We start from the raw sequence: 15866 nt of genomic DNA, 5'->3' as shown, positions 1-15866 counted from the left end.
CCCCACACTGTGGGTGCTGCGTGGGTCCCCGCTATGCCTTTACACAAATACTTAATCATGTAGGCATAGGTAAATAAATAGATTCATCACAACATAGGTACTGAAAATGTATAAATAATTATATTACATTTATAAATAACTCAATTTTGAAGAGGTCCCTATTTACTTACAGACTTTCGTACGTCCCTTGATGATAGGTCAATCAATTTTTTGTTCATGGACCACTCCTCATCAGATTCCATAATAGCTTTCTATGAAAATCAAGTTTAAATTGGACAAAACAAGCCATTAAGTACAAAGAAAATTGTGAAAAACGTCAGGCACACAAAACAGTGATTGTCATACTAGTGTACAAGGCCCAAAGTGCATGTATTTAGTAACATAGTAGGACCACTATAGATCCTAAGCCTAGAGCTCCCTCTAGTGGTGACAACAGGCAAAGCTATGTGAATTGGACCACTGTATATCATAAGGCAACAGCTCCCTCTAGCGGGGCATTCTGTGTGTAATGTCAGCCTCTACTGCATATATATCTGGCTTTTAATATATAGTAAGATAAGATGAATTATGAACTGATTACATACAATTAATTTTGCAAGCACTTAACATTGACTGCTGAAGTCAGTCTTGATGATTTACGCAGTATTGCTCCCTCAAACTAATTTCAAAACATTAGTCTTGAATCTGACAGCAGGATACAGTCATTACCGGACAAGGAAAATGGGGAAGACCCCCCCCCATTAATTTTAAACCATTAGTGAGACACAAGTATCAATTCTTGTTATGATTCGTTTCCCATTTCTGTTAATTTAATTTACACAAGGAACAAATTACTTACCTCTTATGAACGTTCTTTCTAATGGATTCCTTCCTCTAACATATTCCTCATCTACGATAGACTCCTATAGCAGTAATTTGATCTAGAGGAGGAAGGAGAGCAAGAACAAGTAAACCAGGAAACTCTGAAGGAACGCTCTACCAAAAAGAGTATCCTCTTCGGACTGAGAGTCCAAGCAGTAATGCTTTGCAAACGTGTGCAGAGAAGCCGACATAGCCTGGCAAATGTTCAAAACTGGGACTCCATGTTGCTGAGGTGGAATGAGCCCTGAGACCTTCAAGCACATCCTTACCAGCGAGATCATAACATTCTGAGATGCAGAGGATGATCCACCTAGACAGGGTCTGCTTGGTCACAACACTGCCACCAGAATAACCAATGGAAAGCTGTCTATCTTTCCTGGTCTCACTCGTCCGAGAGATCTAGTAGCTGAGGGACTGCACCGGGTCCTTTCGATGGAATCATTCCTCTGCTCTAGAAGGATGAGGCGGAAGAAAAAAAGACAGGAAGATGGCTCTTTTGAGCAAGATGAAAATCAAAGACCACTTTCAGGAGGAAGTAAGGCCTTACTCTCAATGTCACCTTCTCTTTGGAGAATACCAAATAGGAAAGGTTAACTGACAACGCCTAGAGTTCACTCACCTGCCTAGCGGAAGTGATGGCGACCAGGAAAATTACCTTAAGGCCAAGTAATCTCAAAGAATAAGAAAGCAGGGGCTCAAACAGAGCACCCGTAAGAAATGTTACCACTGATTTTAAGTCACAAGCCGGAAGAATAAACTGGTGTGGGGGGAAACTGATTAAACAATTCCTGCAAAAATTGCATGACTAAGTAATCATGAAAAACAAGCCGTGCAACAGGGTTCTCCCCAAAACCGTAATGCCGGCATGAAATCCCTTCACAGTGCCAATCTGCAGACCAGTCCAGCCCAAAGAAAACAGATAATCCAGAACTGAGGAAGTAGAACAGGTAAAAGGGTCCAGGTCCATCTCCCAAAACCAAACTTAACATTCACGCCACAAGCAGGCATACATGGATTTGGTGGCAGGCCTCATAGCAGAGAGGAGAACATTCAGGACATCATTCGACAAATCCCACTCCTCATGCCTCAACCTTTCAGCAGTCGGGCATGAAGGTTGAGGCTGGTGAGATTAGAATGGAAGACTCATCCTTCAGATTGGGAAAGTAGATATGCTCTCTGTGGAAGGCACAAGCGATGGCAGATGGACATGTCCAGCAACTCTGGATACCAAGCTTTCTGTTTCTAGTCCAGACCGATCAAGATCCTTGTGGACCAGAACAGGCACAGTCTCCTGAGAACGAACGGTAATACAGGGAACGGTGGGAACTTTTAAAGTAGGTTAAAATTCAACTCGACTGTCAGTGCAATCCTAGAGGTCCGTTGAGAAATTTCCCTACAGCAGAACCACCTTCCCTTCCTGTTCACACCGGAAGAAAAGAGGTTCACCTGAGGAGTCTTGGCCAGGTGAAAATCTCCTCCAGAACTGCTTGTCAAGAGTTCTATGAGGATTAGAAACGTGAGCTGGCACCCAGGTATAGTTTTCTCACAAGCTGCAATTTCTATTAAATAAAAAGGAGTGAGACAAACACCTATCTTTCCCTAACCTAACAAGGAAGTCCCTAAGGCTAAAGAAAAATTGCCTAGTGTCCAAAATGTATCTGACCCTCACACTAACAGACACCAGGCCCACAAAATAATATATTAGTTTTAACTCAAAATGTGTAAACAGTAATCTTTGTGACCAGGGTTGGGTTCCCTTCCCCTGGATCAATTTAGGAATATCTGGAACAAAGTTTAGTTTCAAGAAGGTTCTGTGCAATAATAAAGTTCCATTCAATGTCGCATACAAAGCCTTTTTCATGCAATGCATCCTTTCACTTGGCAAAGTGATTATCTCTCTTCCAAAGGCTTACTCACAAATCGAAGCAATTGTTAATGTTTCCATAGCCTCCTGCTTGGAAAAACAAAAGTCTTTTCCTTCCAAATACTTCCTGCTTGGTATAACAAAAGTCTTCTCCTCCAAACATAAATTCACAAATCAAATGCAAGTCTTCTTTTCTCAAAAGGCCAAGCAATTGCTAGTACCTCATACTTTGTCTTCAAAAGAAACACTTTAGTCAGGATGGTTTCAACAAACACTTTCTGAAATGCAAATGTTTATCAAGACAAGGTGAATGAGTCAACATTTCTTTTCCACCACAACCTTTTAACCACAACCACAGTAATTACAATCATCATCTTCCTGGTTTACTCTACTGATAGGATAAAACTACTACAACTAGAATTTGTAGTCTGTGGTAATGCGTGTTCCAAGCTCTACAAACTAGTACCAGAAATTAGGAGATTTGAACCAACAACTGCTTCTCTTGATATTCCTTTGAGTCTCATCAAAAAGGGTTACATCTTTTCCAAAACTGATATTTCACCAAAGGAGACTTGTTATCTTGCTTGTCTTTTGGCAATGCAGGTTACAGTTCTCACCCATTTGGTGTCTCATAGAAGTAGGGCTTTGCTCCAGCAGCCTTAGTTTTCTGGTGGTACAACCTCTTGGTTGCTGGCAATGCGGATAACAATGGTCTCCCACTTGACATCTCTTTCTGGGAGAGTTGTATCCAATTTGCCTTGCTATCACTTTTCTGCCGACTTGACAATGCAGGTTACAATAATCTCCTAATTGGTATCCCTGTTTAGGAGAGTTGCGCACAATTTGTCTGTATATTATTCTCTGACTTTGGCAATGCTCCCCTATTTGGAATCCCTTGTTAGGAGAGTTGTGTCCAATTTGTCTAATTATCAGTCTTCTTTGGCTTTGGCAATGTGGGTTACACCTATTTGAAATCCCACATTAGGAGAGTTGCGCCCAGTTCGCTATAATTCAACTGTTCGGTATTCAAAATAGTTAGCACCTAGCGGTCTCCTTCGGAGCGCCCTGGGGTCACCTGCTTCAGGCCAGCTCACTGGTATGCCTTGGCATCTACTTCTGACTCCTCAATGTTGCTGCTGCTCTCTTCAGCTTCTGACAGCTCCTCTGGGTCTGCCGCGGTGCGTGCCAACCTTCAATGTAGCTCTCGCAACTCTGCACACTCTCCTGTGTAAATGCAATACCGGAGAAGTTCATGGTGTGTCAGGAGCTCATCTCCCGCACGGCGTGGCTTACTACAGCATCGCTTCCCGCTGTGTCTCCTCTGCATGGTCCCATTGTCCCGACCTCTGCAACATCTCCTACACAACATTCAGCTGCTGCCACAACGCCATTAGCTTCTGCTTCTCCCTGCTGTTCTGTGCTCTCGCACCTGGAAGGCCTTTATGTTTTTAAAGGTCCCGCTCAGGTGCTTTACATTAAAGGAATAAGACCGATCATAACACTTCCTTAACTCTGAGCCCCTCTTGCTCATCTCAGTACTAAGGGCGTCATGGGACCTGAAGCACATAATGTACTTATTTGTTTTATTCTTAGTTAACCCAATACGAGTTTTCAGATTTAGGGGAGGTTATTAAATGAGTTGGTGTTTTTCCTTTAGATTTAGGACCTTGATACAGGGCAGAATCATAACATCGCGAAGATGCAATATTAACATCCTGATCTTGGAGTGTACATTTTCATGCTTGTTAAAAGGGTCTTCATATTTGGTACTTTGGGTAATTCTGGGAGAGGAAGCCGTACAGTGACAACATGTCATTAGATATTTAGGCATTATGGAAATCTCATCCTTAGAAGAGGATGAATACTGCGTCCCTCCTAACAGATTAACCACTTCCCCCTGACAGCTATCTCCTCCCATGCGATCCTCCCTCATGTTCCACATGGGAAACTGTCGGCTGAGATTTTGTGAGGACTCAGCAGGATGCATCACAGTTCCCACTCAAGGGAGGCCAAGTTCTGTCTGCTCAAAGCATTCACAATGACGTTCTATATCACGACCAGCTGAGCTGCCATCAGAGACATGCTGTTCTCCAGTGCCCAGAACCACAGTCACATTGCTTCGCTGCACAGAGACAAGAATCCCACACCACCCAGTTTGTTTAGTTAGTGCAGGGCTACTGTGTTGTCCAGCAGGACCAACAGAGTCTTGCCCTGTACCAAAGGAAGAAAGGCGACCAGGGCTAGCCGATCACGCAATTCTTGCAAATGTACTTGTTCTCAGAATTCTGACAGAGACCACAGGTCGCTCAACAACGGTTATTGCAGGTGAATGGCCCGGCCTTTCAAGGACGTATCCGTAACTAGCATCAGTTTGGTCCAGGTTTGTTGAAGCAATGCCTCTTTCAGCTGATTGTCTCTCTCGGACCACCATTCCAGATCGCTGGATAATTTCATCGAGAAGATCTGAAGTCCCTGAAACTGAGACCAGTGCCAATTTAGAAGTCACTCTGGTGACCTCATGCATAGCCAGGCCTCTGATACCACAAGAATGTAGGAGGTCATAAGGCCCAGCAAGTGCAGGAAGGATGAGGCCAGACCGCTCTCCTGCTAATGGAGGACATGAACCATTTTGGAAATGTTCCCTTTTTGTTTACTGGGCTGGAAAGCGCTGCCTAGGCGAGTAGCCAAGACTGAAACCTGACACTTCTTGAAGTTCCTGGAGAAGCCCAATCTGCGCAACATGTTTGCAGACTCTTGACTTGGGGAGCGAGCTTGGACAAGCCAGGCGTCCAGATAGGGAAAGATGTGAATGCCTTCTGAGGCAAGACCACTGCCTGCAACTTTGTGAAGAGTTTCAGTGCCGAAGATGGACTGAATGACAGGACTTTGACTCAATAGTGGCAATGTCCCACTGCGAACCTCAGGTACTTCCTGTACTTTCGTTGGGTAGGCGCATGCAAGTAGGCAGTGTGAAGATCCAGCGAAACCAGCCAGTCCTGCAGGTCAAGGGCTTGAAGTGTTTCAGCTAGAGTAACCATCCTAAACTTGTCCATGCGCATATACAGGTTCAAGAACCACAGGTCTACTATGAGACGTAAGCCCCATTCTTCTTTAGCACCACAAAATAGGTTGAATACCAGCCCTTGCCTCATTCTGAGCTGGGCAGTGGGTATATGGTGCCCTATATAGAAAGGTTTTGGAGGGCGTTGAGAAAAGGGGAAACAGCATCTCTGGTGAACAACCTGTAAGGCCCAGGCATCGATGCAGTAAGATCCTACTCCTTACTTAACTGAGAAATTCTGCCTCCCACAGGGGAGGAGTGATGTAAGTCTGTTTCACAAGGGCTTTGCAATGGGGCCGAGGGGGCATGATGGAGATTTGACGGAGGGAGATTGACTTGGCAGTCACCTTTGAGGACTGCAGTTTCTGGAGGGACTCAGCAGAAGAGTCTCCCCTCTGCAGACCTTCATCAAGAATGTCAGTTAAATTAAACTTCCCCCGGTGTCTTGGAGGGGCTGATCATTCGAAGGTTTTGACTACCTTCATCATCAGGCATTGAAATGAAGCCTGAGGTTTCCATGGGGTCGGAGCAGAGAGCATATCAAACTCAGGAGAAGTGCCCTGCCCACTTGCTTCTTGCAAGTCCACTTTAAAATTCAGAAAGTCGCCTTCATCCCCATAAAATTCCTCAGGGAAGTCCCTGACCTCCCTGAGGCATAAGGGTTCAAGCCCAAAGGGGATGGGATCCCCCTCCTCATAAATGTCTTCTAATCAAAGCATAAATGTGCTCTTAGGGAGCTGGCGTACTCCAAAGGAATCCCGGCAGAGGGAGCGAGCTGAAGCCGGAAGACAGATGTCCAAAGATGGATGGTGCAGAACAGAGATGGGTCTTCGCCCATTGAAGCTATGGCCAAGCCCAAAGATAAACGATTGCAGGCTTTTGTGGAGTCTGTCAGCTTGTCCGAGTGATGTAGACCCAGATGGCGCAGGGGCCCTGGGGAAGATGTCAAACATCTTGAGGGAAAGGCCTCAATTCCTCTGGTGTGGAGGATTGGGTGGAAAAAGGTACCTGCATTGCTTGTTCCTGCAGCAGTGACTTTTCTTCTTCGAGGAGGAAGAACAAAATATGACTTAGTCCTGTGACCTCAGTTCAACTCTTTTTCCTAGCACTCTGATGCTGAAGGACCACAGAACTGAGGTGTACTAGCTACCCCAAGAGGGGCAGGTAGGGAGGGCGATGAGGGATCCGTGGGAGGAACATCCATCAGAAAAAACATTGCCTAGAGGCAATTGATTTGTTCTTCTGATGGTCTCCTTCCTCATCTATAATAGGCTCCCAAAGCAGTACAACGACCTGTAGGAGGGAGGGTAACAAGGACACCAGGTAAGCCAGAAAACTTTGAAGGGAAGCTGTGCCAAAACGAGCATCCTGACCGGACATAAAATCGAAGTAGTAATGCTTAGCAAACATGTGCAAAGAAGTCTATGTAGCTCCTTGGCAAATATCCAGAACAGGCTCTCCGCATTGCAGAGCCGAGGTGGCGGCCAACCCTCTGGTGTAGAGAGCCCTGAGACCCTCAGGGACCACCCTGCTAGTCAGATCATAGCATTTCGAGATGCAGAGAATAATCCATCAAGGCAGTCTGTTAACAGCCCTGCCAGCACAGGTACCTGCATAACCAATGAAAAGTTGGTCATCAGTCCTGTTCTCCCGTGTCCGAGAGACATAGAACTTGAGGGCCTGCACCGGATACAGCCTATGGAAATGCTCCTCTGCTTTGGACAGATGAGGTGGAGGAAAGAAGACAGGTAGATGATTCTTTTAATTGAGATGGAAATCACAGACGACCTTCGCAAGGAAGGAGGGTCTAACTCAACGTCATCTTTTACTTGGAGAAAAGCAAGTAGGGAGGATTAACAGAGAGAGCCTGCAGCTCACTCACCAGTCTAGTGGAAATCCCTTAAAGTTCAGCAGTCCTAAAGAACAAGAATGAAAGGGCTCAAACTGAGTGCCCATTAAAAATGTCCACACTAAATGTAAACCCCATGCCGAAAAAAGAAACTGGTGTGAGATAAATTATAAGTTACTCACTGTAGTGACTAACGTACTCTTAGTCCTTAGTCCCCTTTCCTCCATACTGCATGGGCATCCCTTCCAAGGGACGGGAGACGGAACCTTTTTCACCAGAAAAAACCTTATTCCCCTTTAAATTTAGAGGCGCGAGGGGGTGTAGCCCTGGGAGCGTGTGCTACCCTGACTCCGCCATCCGGCGCCACACCTCAGTCGCCATTGACGCGTCAACAATAGATTTAACATTGCCTAATGACACCAGTATTATTAGGGGGGAGGATGGTGGGACGTATGGAGGAAAGGGGACCATAGACTAAGAGTAGGTTAGTCACTATGGTGAGTAACTTATAATTACTCTTACGTCCCGTCCCCTTTCCTCCATACTGCATGGGCGATTACAACTGAATGAAGCCCCCGGGTGGAGAGAAGACCCTCCTTAAGCAAATAGGTTCTTGAGAACCACCTGTCCGAAAGCTGCATCAGACCTAGAGCCGGCATCCGAACAGTAATGCTTGCAGAAAGCCGAGGGGGTGGCCCAAGTGGCCACCCTGCTTATGAGTTGCCAACAGACATGGCGCAGGGATGCGATGGCCGCTGCCTTGGCCCTGACAGCGTGGGCCAGGACCAAGGGCTTCTGCAAATTGGACGCCCTGTTTGTCACTTTCGGAGGCTCAAGACCAGGATATCAGACATCCAAGGCCTCCATATCTTGCTGGATGGTCTCGGCCATCAAAGAAGCTTACGAGGGCCAGCACAAGCCGCTTCCGGCCAACATGCACGCCCACGCAGTCAGGGCCAAGGCAATGGCCATTGCATTCCAGCAACATGTCCCTTGGCAAGTCATAAGCAGGGTGGCCACTTGGGCCACCCCCTCGGCTTTCTGCAATGATTACCGGCTCTAGATCTGATGCGGCTTTCGGACAGGCGATTCTCAGGAACCTATTTGCTCTCCTCTTCACTTGGTGGCTACATTCAATTGTAATCGCCCATGCAGTATGGAGGAAAGGGGACGGGACGTAAGAGTAATTATAAGTTATTCACTGTAGTGACTAATGTACTCTTTGTCCTTAGTCCTCTTCCCTCCATACGTCCCACCATCCTCCCCCTAATAATACTGGTGTCATTAGGCAATGTTAAATCTATTGTCGACGCGTCAGTGGGGACTGAGGTGTGGCACCGGAGGGCGGAGTCATGGCAGCGCATGCTCCTATGGCCGCACCCCTGCGCACCTCTAAATTTAAAGGGGAAGAAGGTTTTTTCTGGTGAAAAAGGTCCCGTCTCCCATCCCTTGGGAGGGATGCCCATGCAGTAAGGAGGAAAGGGGACGGGACGTAAGAGTACATATTATCTATGAATGATGTAATGATATAAATGTTGATTTTGTGATGGTTTTTAGTTGGAAGAGATTGTCATTTCATTTAAAGTCAAATTATAATAGATGAATATGATGTATATGTTTTATGAATACTTTTGTTGTTGTTTTAATTTACGGTTGAATGTGCACTGTGCCAGAAACAAATATATAAAAAAAAAAAAAATGAAACATTGAAAAGATAAAAGGAGCCCTTCTACAGTTTCCCCTTGAAGACGGAACTGTCCGCAAGATAACCGCCACTGTACCAATCTGTAGGCCCATCCAGACAAAAGAGTGAAGCCAATCCAACACAGAGGAAGTGGAGCAGGTAAAAGGGTCGGATCCCTCTCCCGTAACCAAGCAGAAAACCTTTGCCACCTGGATTTGGTGTAGGGCCTCCTAGCAGAGAGGAGCACTTCCAGAACGTCCTCTGACAAATCCCACTCCTTATACCTCAACCTTTCAGCAGCCAGGCAGGAAGGTTAAGATTGCAGAAGTTCAGCTGCAGGACCCTCCCCTCCGAGTGGGAGAGAAGGCCTGTACTCTGCGGTAGATGCCATGGAGGGCAGAAGGCCATGTCCAGCAACTCCAGTTACCACGTCCTACGGACCCAATCCGTAGCGATCAAAAGCATTGTAGGGCCGAACATGTGTAGCTTCCTGAGAGCTAGCGGAATGACAGAGATCGGCGGGAATGCAGAAAGTAGGTCAAAATCCCATTCGAGCGCCAAGGGTTCCCCCAAGAGTCCTCCAACAAAGAAATTCCCTGGAGCGAACCACCTGCACTTCCTGATATGATAACACTGGAAGCAAAGCCATCCACCTGGAGAGTAACTCAGTGGGAGTAAAATGTCCTCCAGAACTACCCGACAGAGCTCCCACTTGTAGGAGGCCGATGACTGTCTGCTCAGTGCAACCACTAGTACCTTTTCGTTGCTAGTCCGCAGTCACACACGTTCAACAGAGCATGGAACCACTATCACACTGCTTCTCTGCACAGAGGCAAGGAGCCCTGCAGGAGCTCCTGCTGTTGAGGTAATGCATGGTTACAGTATTGTCAGTCAGGACCAATACCGTCTTGCCCTTCATAGAGGCAAGAAGAGCAACCAGGGACAGGCTGATTGCCCTCACCTCCAGCAAGTGATGTGCTCCTGCCACTCCGACGGGGACCACAGGTTGCACACCATCAGGACTTGTATGTGAGCGATGTGAGCGCCCCAGCCTTTCAGGCACGCATCCGTGATTAGTGTCAGTTGGGGCCAGGGTTTTCGGAAACAATGACCCACGCAATACATTCTCTCTTTGGGACCATCATTCCAGGTCCCTGGACACCTTCACTGAGACCTGAAGAATATCCTATGGTTGACCATGAAAAATTAGACCATTGGCAACTCAGAAGCCACTGAAGCAACCTTGTGCACTAACTGCCATCTGGCACTACAAGAATGCAAAAGGCCACAAGACCCAGCAATCATAAAAAGTTGAGGAAAGTAGCTTTACTGTGATTTGAAGACATAAACCATCTTGGAGATTTTCAGCACTCTGTCCTTGAGTGGGAAGGCCTGGCTCAGGTGAGTGTCCAAGACCATCCAAAGGAATCGGAGGTACTGCAATGGCGAAACTGAGACTTGCTGAACTTCCGGGTAAAGCTGTGCAACAAGATGCACGCATGGTACAAGTATGCCGACACCTGGTCTTGCGAGCAAGCTTGGATGAGCCAGTCATCCAGATAGGGAAACACATGAATGTCCTCCCTTCTAAGGTAAGCCACCACCACGGCCAGCTGCTTGGTGAAGATCCTGGGTGAAAAAGAAAGGCTGCATAGTAGGAACTTGGATTTGTAATGGTAATTAACCCACCTTGAATTTTCGGTGTTTCTTATGGATGGGCACATAAGTATGCATCTTGGAGATCCAGGGAGACCAGCCAATCCTGTAAATCTATGGCCTGAAGGATCTGGGCTAGGGTGACCATTTTTAACTTGTTCATGCGCAAGTACAATTTCAAAAGCCCCACTTCAAGGATCGGACAAAGGACCCCCTCCTTTTGTGGGACCAGAAAATAAATTGAATATCAGCCCTTTCCTTGTTTTGAGTAGGGTACTGGGTCTATGGCCCCTTTTGCTAGAAGCTGACAGACTTCCCCCAACAGGAGAGGGACCAGAGCAGGAACTGGTTGTTCACGGGTGGTCCGGAGGGCGAATAGCAAAAGGGGGAAAGTATCTCTCGTGAAGGACCTGTAAGGACAAGGCATCAGAGGTGGCAATCCTCCATTCATTGACGAAATGGGATAGTCTGCCTCTAATGGAGGACGGGTGGTATAAGTTTGACTCGGAGGTGTAGCACCTGGGGCAGGGCAGTGTACGGCAGAGGTTGCAACACCTCACCTGGGGGCCCCTGTACCCCGACCATTACTGGGGCAGCATTGCACTTGCTTACCAGAGGGGGCTTGGGCCTTCCCCTGTGGGCATAGCAGGTAAAGAGGCGAAACCCACTAACTGCAGGGCTTGCAGACATATGCTTTACAGCCAGCACTAGAGACTTTGCAGTCGCCATTATGGCCTGAAATTTGTGTATGAACTCATTGGCCTTTGTACCAAACAGGTTGTCGGCGAAAGGCAGGTCCAGAAGATGTTCCTGGACATATGGGGAAAAACTTGATTTCCTCAGTCACAGGTCTCTCCTTAAGACCTTGCAAATAGACATCGTTCTGGCTACACAGTCCACAGTATTCAGGCCAGAATGGATGATCTGGCGAGAGGTCTGCTTGCCGTCATTGACCAGAGCCTCCAATCTATCCCTCATGTCAACCTGAGGCATGTGTTCAGCCGTCTCTGATATGATGGACCAAAGTCTGAAAGAGATTGTGGGCAGTGCACAGGAGCTTTGATTCATCACAGGTCCGGGCTTGCAGAGCCAAAACCCTTCCTGCCCCAAGCATCCAGTAGTTTGCTCTCCCTATCAGGAGGCAATTAAGGTTGGTTTTCAGATTTGCTGTGGCAGCCTGTATAACCAAGTTCTCTGGCGATGGATAGGCGGACAAGAAAATCACGCCTGAGAGCACTGGTCTGTGCTTTTTTGCGAGGTCACGGACAACAGTCATGACTGTGGCCGGCTTAAACCATAGCTCCAGAAGCAGTGCCTCAACTACGTGGTTGAAAGCCAATAGGGTTTCCTGCTTTGGGCCCCTGCCAGAATGTCCAACAGCTCATATTGAACCTTAGGACAGGATGTTGCCAACCACCCCAAGGTATCCCCCCACCTTAGCAATAATGCGCTGAAAAGCTGTCTGAGGTTTGCCTGGGATAGGAGCTGGGAACATGTCAACTTCCAGTTTGGTATGCAGGTGGCCGCAAGTTCCACCAGGTCCCCGCAATCACTATAAAACTTCTTCTCTGAGAAGCCCCAATTCCTCTAGGTTTGAACATTCCAAAAGAAATGAGGGGTGGGGAGTCACACTCCTCACCATAAATGTCTTTGTGGGGAGACATGAATACATACACCCCTGAGTGGGGCATAATCTCAAGGAGCTCTGGCATCACCAGTGCCGGCGGTGCCGTGAAGGGAAGCGTAGGGGCCTGAGGACTAACATCAAAGACTGAACGGTGTGGCCACAAAACAGGATCTTGTCTGTTGTATGCGTGGTCCGCCCCAGAGGTACATGGCTGCACAACATATCTGAATCTCCGCTGGCTCGTCCAAGTGTAGTGTACTCAGTCGGTGCTGGCACAGCTGAGGCCGAAGTGGTCGGTGTCAGGACCACAGCTGTCGGCGCTGGGGCCTAGGCAAAGATGTCAAGCATCTTAAGCCTTAAGGCCTCCCATTACTCCGGGCTAGAGGACTGGGTAAGGAAAAGGTATCTGTGTAGGTTGATCCTCAGGGATTCCCTGGGGAGATGTCTCCTCTTCTTGAGGAAGAAGAATGGTGTAGAGAAAGAGTTGAATACGTTCTTCATGGCAACTTCTCCTCCCCCAATATCATAAAGGTGAGAAACGCTATGCACTAAGGCGACCATGCTGGCCTTATCCCAGACAGATACGGTAAGTAATGGACCAGATGTAACTAAAGATGGAGAGAACAAGCAAACTCACTGTTAACTGACACACATGTGTTCAATAGACACAAAGCAAATAGACAAACACCATGAAGAAATAGACATTAGGTCAAACTTGCATTTAGACACGAAGAATATCGCTGGCACCAGGGGAGTTTCTAGGTCTGGAAAATACCCGGGGCTAAGCTGATGTCGGAACTGTTGGGACTGGGGGCTAGCTAGTCTTTTGGCTGTAGCTCCTGAGATTCTATCCGGGGCTACAACCAAAAGATCAGGGGCTATAGCCCCTTTAGCCCCCCCCTAGCAACGCCCCTGGCTGGCACCATAACGACACAAAGAACACAACATAAGTAATGTATATGCTGAAACGCAACACAAACGATATATGTATAGAGTTTACTAATGTAGAAACGCAATAGTAAAAGGCTGTCATCTTTGTTAAAATGGAAGCCATAACATGCATTGAAACAAATAGAGGCTTCATGAAAACTGCTGAATTCACTGAAATCCAAATTCGGGCAGGGCGCAGGCAGTGGCTGTGTGGCCACTTCCAATGTTACTGAAAGATTAAGGAGAGTTTGGATGGTTCAGAAGAAGAACAAGAGATAATTGCCAGGGCGCAAAACACATTTCTCATGGATTAACTGAAGAACAACCAGCTTTTGAATGCCAGGTGCAGAACAATTATAAGTTAAACCTCCACAAGTAACGGATCAATGAAGCCCCTAGTTGTTAGAAAAGGAATAACACTCACGTTCATATTAACTAAAACCTCAATAAAAGCAGGGTGAAATAATTCAGAACATGGTCCTCTCACAAGTGATCCATAATTCATTAGTGCAGACACAGATAAGACTCTTCTTGCCCCACATGCACACTTCTAGACACGGGGCGCCATACAAGGTCAACTACAAAGTGGATCACTCTGGCTCATGGCCTAGAAGATGAGGGATGGTGTTCTTCTTGAAATGAACAAGCAGCTTGTGGACGTACCTCCCCCTACTCCCATTTTGGTTCATGTGTTGAGGACATGTGACTTGCTCAAGATTGGGAAGTAAGATGCCAACCAATAGAAACTTCCAATGTTATGCTGCCCAGTATATGTTGCACTAACCAATAAGCTAATTTAAAGATGCCATGTAGTCTCCATCATCAATTTAAAGGTGTCTCAGGTGGAGCCATCAGATAAAATACAGCCAATAAGAAGACTAATCCCTATAGGTCCTATATGTAGACAGTTCCCTTAACCAACCCATGTGTCGGGTAGGTTTTTGTAACCAAGATTTGATGTGATCTGATGCCAATGATGATGTATTTTCTGTTTTTAAACTATTGTCAGGCTCGAGAAGAGCTGAGAGTTCACAACTATTTTGTTTATATGCTTTCCCTGCTTTATGTGAATGGTTAATAAAGCAAGGTTTTGCCATTTAGCTTGACTATTTCTCTTTTTAAGTCTGGGATTTCCAGTCCTATCATGTCTGTTTAAACTTGGGGTTTCCCAGACCATTATTACATATGCTAGCGTTTCGGATGGTTGGCTAAGAAACCCAGACAGTCGAAGTTCCCTGACGTGGCCTGAAGAACTGCAAAGTGACCTGTGTAAACCGGTATTACGCGTGAATTGAGAGGTGTCGACAGGAGCACCCTTTGAGAAATCCCTGTCCGATCCCCGCATGGCGAAGGCGACTGGCTCATTGAGGGCGGGTCGATGCTGGATGCCTTCGGCTGATCCACGGATGCGAGTAAAGATCATCGACCTTTCAAAATGGAAGTAAAACGAGGGAGGGAATTGTTTGTAAATTGGGAAACTGTGAAATGATGAAAGATTGGTTATAACGGAATACCTGCGACAATGTTGCAGAAGACGTACTAAACAATGCACATTATCGAGTTGTGGGATATCCCGAGACAAGGTCGCAGAAGTATGCAGCTATAACCACCTTCCGTGGTATGATGAGAAGAGAAGACATCTCACTAGATGGGAGGACAGCCGTATTATGTTTTGGTATTTTCATGTGTTTAGTGATTGCTGGCGCCAGCAGTAGGGGGTAAAGTCGTTTGGTTTTGCGGAAAGTGAAGTTGTGTGCATATTGGTGTAGATCGTAGAAAACTGAAGTTGTGGTTTGGACCAAAAGGGCGTGGTCCAGAGCGTGGCCAGCGTTTGTGGTGCCTGCCCAAATAGTTGTTACTGCGAAGAAGGTGTTGGAAGGAGACGTAGAAGTGTTGGAAACAGAGAGAAAATATTGTTGGAAGGAGGAGTGGAGAGGGAAGTCCCACTAGACTTTGTCGAATGCTTTCTCAGCATCAACCGTTAATATTATTTCGTCTGGGTCTTCCCGTCCAGCGAGTATGTGTAGCAGGCGCCAGATATTGTCCACCGAGTGGCGACCAATGATAAAGATTGTCTGATCTCTATGTATAAGTTGTGGGAGGGTTTTCTCAATTCTGCGTGCTAGACACTTTGCCAATATTTTGGCGCCAGCATTTATTAGCGAGATCCGTCAGTATGACCCACAATCTTCTGGGTCACGGCCCTGTTTGTGGAAAAATGATAAGTTACTCCCTGTAGTGACTAACAGTCCCCTTTCCTTCATACTGCACGGGCGTCCCTTCCAAGGGACGGGAGACGGAAGCTTTTTCACCAGAAAAAACCTTCCCCTTTAA

At 46.7% G+C, this 15866-nt stretch overlaps 1 protein-coding gene across 1 annotated transcript in view; it reads right to left on the bottom strand.

Annotated features, from left to right (window-relative positions):
* CWF19L2 (CWF19 like cell cycle control factor 2) overlaps positions 1–15866 on the bottom strand; it is a 2067169-nt gene that overhangs the window by 133523 nt on the left and 1917780 nt on the right. Inside the window, exon 16 of the mRNA XM_069640682.1 lies at positions 171–251. Within this exon, the coding sequence (XP_069496783.1) occupies positions 171–251 (81 nt within the window). The remainder of the gene's footprint in view (positions 1–170; positions 252–15866) is intronic.

This window comes from Ambystoma mexicanum, chromosome 7q (assembly GCF_040938575.1).
Source record: "Ambystoma mexicanum isolate Mex_15411 chromosome 7q, UKY_AmexF1_1, whole genome shotgun sequence".
NCBI classification, from domain to species: Eukaryota; Metazoa; Chordata; class Amphibia; order Caudata; family Ambystomatidae; genus Ambystoma; species Ambystoma mexicanum.
Note: the sequence above shows the minus strand (reverse complement) of the source record. Positions and strands in the feature narration are given on the sequence as shown.